The sequence below is a fragment of the Corvus brachyrhynchos genome, unplaced genomic scaffold (assembly GCF_000691975.1).
Source record: "Corvus brachyrhynchos isolate BGI_N302 unplaced genomic scaffold, ASM69197v1 scaffold48, whole genome shotgun sequence".
Taxonomy (NCBI): Eukaryota; Metazoa; Chordata; class Aves; order Passeriformes; family Corvidae; genus Corvus; species Corvus brachyrhynchos.
Genome location: NW_008240027.1, coordinates 355,704 through 365,627, shown reverse-complemented (window position 1 = coordinate 365,627; position 9,924 = coordinate 355,704). Strand labels below are relative to the sequence as shown.

General features: G+C 37.7%; 1 protein-coding gene across 5 annotated transcripts in view; it reads right to left on the bottom strand.

Moving 5' to 3' along the window:
- The window catches only part of EPS15 (epidermal growth factor receptor pathway substrate 15), a 66,093-nt gene that overhangs the window by 16,235 nt on the left and 39,934 nt on the right, over window positions 1-9,924 (bottom strand). For all 5 annotated transcript variants that reach the window (XM_017743543.1, XM_017743541.1, XM_017743544.1 and 2 more), the window contains 2 exons: window positions 9,027-9,112; window positions 3,640-3,712 (listed from right to left, as the gene is read on the bottom strand). In XM_017743543.1, the coding sequence (XP_017599032.1) occupies window positions 3,640-3,712; window positions 9,027-9,112 (159 nt within the window). The remainder of the gene's footprint in view (window positions 1-3,639; window positions 3,713-9,026; window positions 9,113-9,924) is intronic.

Sequence of the window (9,924 nt, the reverse complement as noted above, 5' to 3'; positions counted from 1 at the left end):
AAGGATCAACCAAAAACTTATTTTCTGTGTACCAGTATGGGTAAGAAATGCACATTTCATACACAGCAATATGGAATCTTCTGATTTACGTAAGAGCAGAGATTATGTATCTTGTGTTTTAAGTATATTAAGTAGCATCATAAAATAATTAGTTCATTTCTGAACCACAGGAATGGTTATACTGCAACAAGCTGCAGAGATAACACTGAAAAACATGTCAAGAAAAGAAATTAGGAAGAAAGAATCGTCAAAGTCAAGAGGAAAAGATAATACAGGGAGATCAAAAAGGATTAATACAAAAGAAAAAATACTAGATGAAAAGAGAAGATTGCAGCCTTTCTGAGAAAATATGGCATTTGAAGGAAGAATAATCAACAACAGTAAAAAATGAACAAGGAGCAAAAAAATTAAGAAGGATAAGAAAACAAGCAGACATGAAATTCTGATTAGATCACACATTTGTGTGCTGCTCTAAGCTACAATCCTGCTCTCCTTTTCTAGGGGTGTTTTGTTTGGGTTCTTTCTGGTGAGGGAGACAGTTTATCCATGTGTTGTGTGCTAACACCTCCACATAATGAGGACAAAAAGCCAGATAGAAATAGAAAGGCATATGGTGCAGCAGTCAGATGCTGGGGAATTAGATAACCTCAAGACAACTGGAGGACTACCCAAAGATACATCATAGATGCTTTTATGTTAAAAAATCAACCACAAAACCAAGCAAAAAAATCCCCAAACCAAAACACAAAAAAGCCCCCCACAAAAACCTCCCAAATCGAATTTGAATTTCAGTGAAGAGTATGTCAGTATATAGCAGTCAGACTAGGAGAAATACTGGTTATTTCTAACCCATGAGAGAAAAAACACTGTGCACACAAAAAGCTCTTAGAGCAGCTACTGACTTGGATAATTGGGACACTCTTGATCCATCCATTTTATACATGGCTTTGAAAAGCAAGGATCAGCTGACACTTAACACAAGCAGTGGAGGAAAAAAGTAACAGCTTAAAGAGACTTCAGCCTCCTTTTTCCTACAGGAAGCAAGAATTCACATCCACATAAGCTAAATATAGATCACCTCCACTTTTCTCTGTCCTAGGCACAGCAGTAGAGAAGCAGTGAAGAGACCTAACTAAGCCTGATGGCTGCCAGAAGAGAAAAGAAGGAAAAAAACCCAACCAAACCCAAAACCTGTGGTGGTTTTTGTTCACATATGCACCTAACCACTCCAGAATTCAAGGCTGGAGTAGATACAATACAAAAAACTGGCTATAATACTCAAAGATACCTCTTCTTGGCGCCTAACCAGCGTGAAACCACCACAGTGAAGTAAACCAGGTTCCAATTAAGATTCAATTTCAAAGAACACCCTTCAGCATAGAAGCAGCATCTTAATGTTCAAGCACTGAATGAGATTCTATATGAAAACCACTAAGATACTTCAGGTGTTACAAACGGGCATTCTGATGGTAATAGTAACCCTTGTATTAGATTTATGATCATTGTAACTCTTTATGCCAATATAGGGTAGGATAAGGGAAGTTTAGGGATCTGTATTTCCATGGACAACGGGTTTAATAATTTGCCAGGGCAGTACTCCCCAGAAAAAATCACGTGCTAAGAAATGTTAAGCCTGAAAGAGGACAGAAAAGTAAAACTTCATTGACTTTCTAATGGCATTGATGCACTGCAATAAAGAGAAAATCCAATGCTGAGGGGGATACTTGGAACATGGAACTTTGAGGGAACACCACCCCTTAGTCTCTGCTCCTGAAGAGCTGATATTTTAATAAGCACATCAAACCCCATCAATAGGCTAATTTTCCTTACAACTCTTTTTCTGTCTTTGCTTTTTAGTACCTATTTACGTAGTATAGAAATTATTTTATAGAAGAAAAAGCTGTCATTCTTTCCCTCCTCCTATACAAATCAGTTTTGATTGATCACTGACCATGGCTATATTTGAGAGTACAATTTGTGTCCATGGAAGGAATTCTGGTATCAGAAATCCTGAAGTGTGATGCCACAAAACAAGCTTGAAGCAAGGAGGCAGGTTAGAGCAAATTGGTTTTGCACACTGATCTTTAGAAATGCCCCCATTAGAATAAAACCAGAAGAAAAATCATGAGGCAAAGATATCCTTAGTCTGTCACACTATTCTCTGAAGTTCTAGAAAGTTTGTTGAAACATGCAGGTCCTCCAAGAGTCAGGAATAAGAAAATATAAAAGGGCCAGCAGATTAAATAAATGCTGCAGCCATTTCCTGTTTGATCCTGGGGGTTTCTCATTTTTCTGCCAAGCCAATAACAGATTGTTCCTTCTCTGCAGACTGACAGAACTCTGTAGGTATGTTTAACAAATAGCTTCTGTGACCACTAACAGGTTAAAGACCTGAGACAGTTGCTTCCAACACCACTGCTCAGGATACAGAGACTCAGGCGATTCTGTGATGCTGCTGCCTGTCAAACACACACAGATGACACTGTAACATTCAAGGTAAGGTTGTTATCAAGCTTTACAAACCTTTTGTGCAAAGGCACCAGAGAACTCAACGCTCACATGAGCACACACAGATTCCAGAAGACACCAACAAAATAATCTCGTGTGCAAAGCCAGAAATACCCCTGAGAATTCTGTGAACAGTGTGAAAGGGAATCTGCAGGGTGGGGAGGGGAATGACTGCAGCTGCTGGAGATGCTGCCAGTGTGACCAACAGGCCAGCATCTGATTATCTCCTCAAAGGTCACACTATTAATTATCATCCAGGCTCCAAGGATACTAAACAACCCTGCACAAAATTCACAACTCTTGTAAAACATCAGTTCCTTTTCAGCCCAACCAAAATTGAAATGCAGAAATCTTGCACTATTTGCTCTTAAGTAAAGATTATGGAAAATTATAGATTCTTAAAATAAATTTAGAAATAAATATAAGTGGTCAGATATCACACTGAAGATTGTTTTTTAAAACAGCAACTTAAAATTTAATTGAAATATTGCTTTGCAATATTTAATTCAGAGCTTGGCTAGTCTGTCAGCACCCTGAACACTGATGCTGACTGCATAATTTTTAACACCTGCAAAACATTTATAAATTTAAATTTTCTGATATTCTAGAAATTCAGTATCATCCTTTCAAATAAAAATCAATATATTCTTCTAAAAATTCACTTAGATTAGGCAAAATTAACTTGAGGCAACATTCCTCCCAAGCTGGTAATTACTGTGCCTCTTAAGAAGCAGCCCTATACATGAGTCCTTTTAATTCAGCCACTTAAGTTTATTAATTAATTTACAGTGCTACAGTGTCCTCTTTAGTTTTAATTACACAGTAGATAGTCTTGCTCAAAAAAAAAAAAAGAAAGAAAAATCTATTCTTTTGTAATATTTTTAATTTAAAACTCCATGCATGCTACATATCCTAAAGAAGCTTGCACATTTATATAAATTTACACAACTACACCAACCCAAAATTATATAGAAAATATACTTCAAAGCACATTCTTTCTGTTAGCCACCAATTTTTTTTTCTTTTTACTGCATAAGTGACGTGATCTAAAGACTCAGTAATCCCACTGTCATGAAAGCAGCACATGGTGCAGTATCAGGTGTCTGAAGAATAATTGGATGTTTTATTTACCTGGACCTCACTTGTCCTCTGCTTGATGGCATCTTCTTTCTCCTTCAGGTCTTGCTCTACATTATTCTTTTCCCTGGAAGACCAGCAAACAATGCAAGAATACTTAAGAACATCAGCTACAGCAGGTACAGTTATCCAGCCCCCTAAGCCTGTATCTCTCTTTAAATACATAGTGAAACATTAAATGGGAAAGATGTAAGGGATTTCTGCTTTCCAAATTATTTACAAGACAGAAGCCCACATAAGTGTTCTGCATAAACCCCCCCTGTCTTTCCACCAACTGCACTCCAGTGCTAAGAATGGCTCAAAAATGGAAGGGGGCGGGAGGCAGAAATCAATGAAATACTGTCTCCAGTGATCTCACTGTTGCTATGGAGCACTTGTCTAATGAAAACTGCTAGGAAAAGTGGGAGGGATTGCATCAGATTCCATCTATTAACCCCTGCAAACACAGCAATGCCTGTGCTCACAGCAGCCAGGGAACACTCTCACAGGCCAATCGAGCCCATTAATGCCCTTTGCCTGTCAGATTTTGGATCCAGCTGTTGGCTGGCTTGGCTTCCTGGAATCACAATCTGTTCAGACACTCCACACGGAGTGATCTGCTGTGTCATATCAAGCCTGCCTCTACAGACATTTATTCAAGTTTAAGTGACTGCTGATGACACGGGAATTATCATCAATAAATTCCCATCAGTCAGACATAACAATAGCTTTAAGAAAGGGAAAAAAACCCGTACAACTCAGAAGTGTTACTGTTATAAAAAAAATCATGAGTGTTTCTCTCTAGACAGCATATGGAGTCTTTCTCCTTTCACTGACGCAGAAAAACATTAAGCATTACAGTTTTTACATAACCTTCTCTAGATATTTACTTCCATAAAGATTTTGTTAATAAACCAACACACACACTAAAGTTAGAATTTGAACAATAAACCTAACATTTCTAATGAAATACCATAGTGAAAAGCTATTAGATTGTATTACTGGTATATACTGAAATGAAGAAACTTCATATTTTAATAGCAGATTGTTAATCAATCTAAAACTATTTATTTTACTGTTTACTCTTATTTAATATAGAGGAAAGCTTTTCTATGTCTGAAGCAAAGCAGGTCTACTCTAAGTTCTCTTTACTCAAGCTGAGAAAGTTTTGTTTACTGCTAAACCACACACAATGGAAATAAAAAGAACCCAGATGTCAGATCTTAACTGAACATTTGCTCTGACAAATAATTACTATAGACTATACTCTGCTATTATTTTTCTCATTATCTGAATAAAGAGAAGCTTCCTGATTATGCCCAAAGGGAAAGTTTAAATGGAAGGAAAAGGAAAGATGTGGAAAGAGGAACATGGAAGAACAAGGCTATTATATTCTGTTAAGTGTGATCCTTCAAGTTCCATAAAATTTCTCACTCTCCATTCATCAGAAACCAGAAATTCTAAAAAAATCTCTACCTTTTCAATCAAAGCTAGAGCACACTCCTCTAGGTCAATAAGCATCTGTGTAGCATAGCTGTACTTAGATATTTAAAGCATTGCAACACTGGGTTGGAACAACCTCTACTGCTTTGGCTTCCACAACTTTCCATGAACAAAGGTCTCAATAAAGCACTTCTACAAATCTATGTACAAATCAGGCTGAAAAATACCTTCAAGCCCTCAAACACCCATCAAGCACAGCCAACACTCATATATATTCTTCCTGACTGATGATAAAAGAGAGCAGGAAAACAAATACTTGTTATTTTTCCTGCTGGGGTGGGAAAACTGAGCAAGAAATAGAACTGCAAGCACTGTATGGTGAATGTACAGCCTTTCCACATTACTGTCACTGATGTGCCTAGGAAACTGTCAGAGATGCAGATCACTTCCTCTGTATTTCAGCACAAGCCAGGTACCTAAATCCTTGCAATCTGGACTAAGCAACAGGATTCAACACCCACCCCCTGGCACTTCCATGAGCCAAATCAGAGCACAAACAATGAATTGGAAAGAATCAAGTGAAAGAAGTATTGTCAGGCAGAACAAGAAAAGCTTGGGCAGCAGTCTCAGGCAACGGAAAACAAGCTGAGTGTATATAGTCTGCACGTAACACATCCCCTCCTCCCCCCAGAAATGCCTCTTTGTTTCAAAGAAAAGACAACACAGACCTACTTAATTCACTAATTCTTCTGAATGCCTCCATTTCTTTTACAAACTAGCTGTTATGCCTCTCTATGAATGCTCAGCAACTGAAAGAACCAAAAACAAGTAACAAAATTGATTTATTGGATATGACAGATTTCCTGGATCATAAAGTCCTTACTACATCCAAAAAAACAACCCCAAAAGAACTGTGATCTTGCCAACAAAGGACACTTGTAACCAATTCAAGCCAATTTTTGAAAGCAATACAATTTCCCTATGCATTTTAATAGTAGCCAGGTCAGGTGAACCTCATATCAAATAAACTAAAAGCAATGACTAATAAATGGCTTCTCCCATGCAGATGCTTCATGATTTAGTAAATCCCTAAATTTAATACTAATTTGTGAATGGAGTAATTTATAAATGGGAACCAGCACATTGCAAATATTTGTCATAGTTGAGAACTGCAAAGTCCCTATGTCAGCAGAGGCGTTCAAGCCAAACATTCAACCCTGGCCAGGCTGAAATCACCTTAGATACAAAAGCAAAAAAAAACCATAGTTCTTTTCCATAATAAGATGATGACTACTCACAGAGCTGGTAGCATTATCTACACTCATAGTTGCCCAGTATTTCTTATTTTCACATCCATCTGTAGTTTTTGGAATTCCTAATGCAGTAGGAGTTCAATTTGGTAATACCAGAAAACATGCCAAGGGTTTGCCTTGTTTCTTCCAACATTTGCTACTCCCAACCTCTTCTGCTGCAACAGCTCAGTTACTTGCAAACCAGAGGTTAGAAGAAATGATCTATCCTACATTAAAATTCTTTGCTTTGCTAAGGTGAAGTAGATCTCTGAAATTTGAAACAAAGTCTTGATGCAAGTGTACGGCAGGGACAGACTGTCCTGTTTTTCTGGGGGATGTTTTGCTCTTTCACTGCTATTGGGAGACCAACTCATTGAGAGACCAGCTTTATGGTCCTTTTAACCTGATGTATAATTCAAGACTATTTAAAAGTTGCTATCCAGCATACATGACGGTTGACATCTTTGGTGAGATATCCCAAGTTAAGCTCAACTACTTCATGTGCTTAGAGAGGAATGCAGCGTCAGTAAAGCCTGAAGAAATTCTGCAAATTTGTGGGCCATAGCTAACTTCGAATGCAAGAAAGCAAAGCTGGGTTTGTTGGGGAAGAAAAAGGTTTTATGGCTCAAAAAAGAATATTAAGAACATCTGGTCCAGCTTCCCACAATGCTGATCAAAAAAAGCTTAAAATAGCTTTCTAAAAATATATTGCAACTGAAACAGAATTTAGAGACAGCAGTGCTAACAGGCTCAAAATGATGCAGATTCCACAACGTCCCGAGGTAAATTATAACCCCACCAGAGAGGGATTATCCTCCCCAATAAGTGTTCTGCATTTTATTCTTCAGCTGATCCTCAACCTCCACCTTCCTGACACTGTATTTATCAAATTAAGGTTAACAAAGCTATTGGCCACCAGACATCTTTCCCACACAAACTACTGAGCCACAACAGCATCACCTCTGTATTCTTTGCTCACTGTCTCCAAAAACTGTTTTCCACACATTGTCATTCTTTGGGCCATTTCCTCTCCTGGTGGTTTGGTTTTGGGTTTTTTTTGGGTTGGGTTTTTTTTTTTTTTTGAAGTGCACTTCAAAAATAGATTCAATTTCTATTACTAGGTCACAAAAATGCAGCTCTTGGACACTCCTCAATGGAATCAGAGACTAGTATTGTTATATATTGAGTCCAACAACTGAACAATCTATCTTGTTCAATAATGAACAAAAATAACTTCAGTTTAAATTACATTTTTATACGACAACTATCAAGTCTGAAAGTGTACTTCGCCAATTGTAACATGGATTCACCAAAAATGAAAAGTTTTCTACATTTAGCACATTGTTAATCCCATTCTGTTCTAAACCCCTAAATCATATCAATTTCCCCTTTCTAAAAACAAATACACACTAACAGTTGCCCTACCCTGTCTTCAACAATCTAGTATCATTCAATTTAAAATAATTGTCAACGTATATTTGCCCCTGAAAAAATGGAAGCAGTGACTTTTCAAAGGCCATGGTTCCTTCATACATCATAGTAAGAAAAGAAAGCAAGACTCAAACAGCCTGGCTTGCATGTTAGGCTGCAAGCCCACCCACTGAAAAGCAACTTAATCTAAAAACTCATGCCAGCCAACAATTTATTTCCCTCTAAGATACTAGCAGCAAATATAACAGTTACAATCGTACTTCAGGTCAATAAATATGAGTGTCCACAACTGGAATTAATATAACCTTAAGAACAGTGGAGGCAGAGTAGGGAGAAGTAAGGAGGCAGTGGAAGTAATGAGAGAATAAGCAAGTGAAGTGAAAAAATATTATGCATTTAGGAAACAGACTGTGCTCTGACACACTGCCAAGTTAAATCATTCCCGCTAGTGACGTGAATTAGAGAGGCAGATTTCATCATGACAAAGCACCCTCACTTAAAAAGTAGGAGAATTTACTGTTCTTAATAGAATTTTCAGTAGATTTATGATAGTAACAAGAAAAACACTGAAGAAAAACACTTGCTGTTTCAAGAGCATGACCAAGACTATAGAAAACATATGAATTTGATTTTCTTAGTCACTTGAAATCATCTTAATTACTTTAGAAATAATTAATGGAATCCAAGGGTCTGCAGACATCAAAACAATTTTTCTCAGTCCAACAGTTTATTTTACTACACAGAAGAGAAGTAACCCCATCTTTACCACCATCAAAACCCTAGCACAGGTCCATGCACAGTCATCTTCCCACTCCCTGTCCTGCGTACATACTGATCTTTTCCATCTCGCTTCCTTACTGCCACCAGAAACAAGTCCTTAGAATGCCCTCTACAAATAAAACACAACTAACACCCATTTCAGTATTGTTCCAGCATCCTAAAGATTTGCTCCGTTCACATCTGGCAGTAAAGATGAACAATGGACAATATTTTCATCTCAGGATGCTGAGATACACAGCTGTCCAAAACACACCCTGAAGGCACAAGGGACAGACCCTTCATTAAGTGCACTCATGTGAGTGAACAGAGAGCAGAAGTGTCACACAGTACCACAGACATGCCAACCCTTTATTTAGCAAAGCAGACTATTACCACCACTATTACCACTGCTTTTTTAAAAACAGTATATAGCACAACTGAATCCAAGGCAGCTCTGGCTATTCTTCCTTTACGTACCTCTGCAGGTCCACGATTTCGTTGTTTAATGTATCAAGTTCTTTAATTGCAGAAAAATCTGCTACAGAATTCGGTCCTTGAGTACTCTGAAAGATAAAAAGTAAACACTGTTAGTCTAGAGCTTATGCTGTCCAACTACTACAGTCACTTTACTTTTTGTGGCAACATGAGCTATCCTCTTGTAACAACTGCTGGTAGCATTGTATTTCAAACTTTCAATCTCAGAAACCCCCCAAGAGTACAAGAGTACAGATGCTGTATCAGCAGAACACAGCAGACAGCCAAAGCATGGAGAGAGTTCAATTCAAAGAGAGTCAGTCTCCTGCAAACCCTTGAAGACACCCCCCACAAAAGCACAGGACTACCTGATCATACAAAAAAACCCATAGAACTTGTTCTAAAATTAGATTTATCTTACAGCTAACGTTTAGTTGGTTTCCTGGAATTAATTTGAGAGAGGTTTGCTCACTACTTTTATATTTCTTCACCTTGGTGATCCTCACGTTGCAGAGTACAGATACTGAGTTGCAAGGCTTTAAGGGATACTGAGCTCCTTTAACATGAACCTCCAGAGTACTCAATGAAACTTTGATAATACAAAGTCACAGGGAAACTTACACCATTGAGTTCCCATTTAGTTAATATCTTTATAAGACAAAGCCTGTAATACAAATTATTTGTTTCAAAAAAAAGCACACATAAATGGGTAGAGAACAAATGCTGAAGACAGAAATTAGAAAATGCTGTAATTATTCTTCTATGCCTTGTCACAACATGAGCATGCTTAGAAAGCAACAGCCAACGTAGCTACCTCCTATAAATACATCAGTTCCTTCAAGTCTTAAATAAAGCCATCCAGCACAAACACAACATTCAGAGGACAAGTGTATATATATAT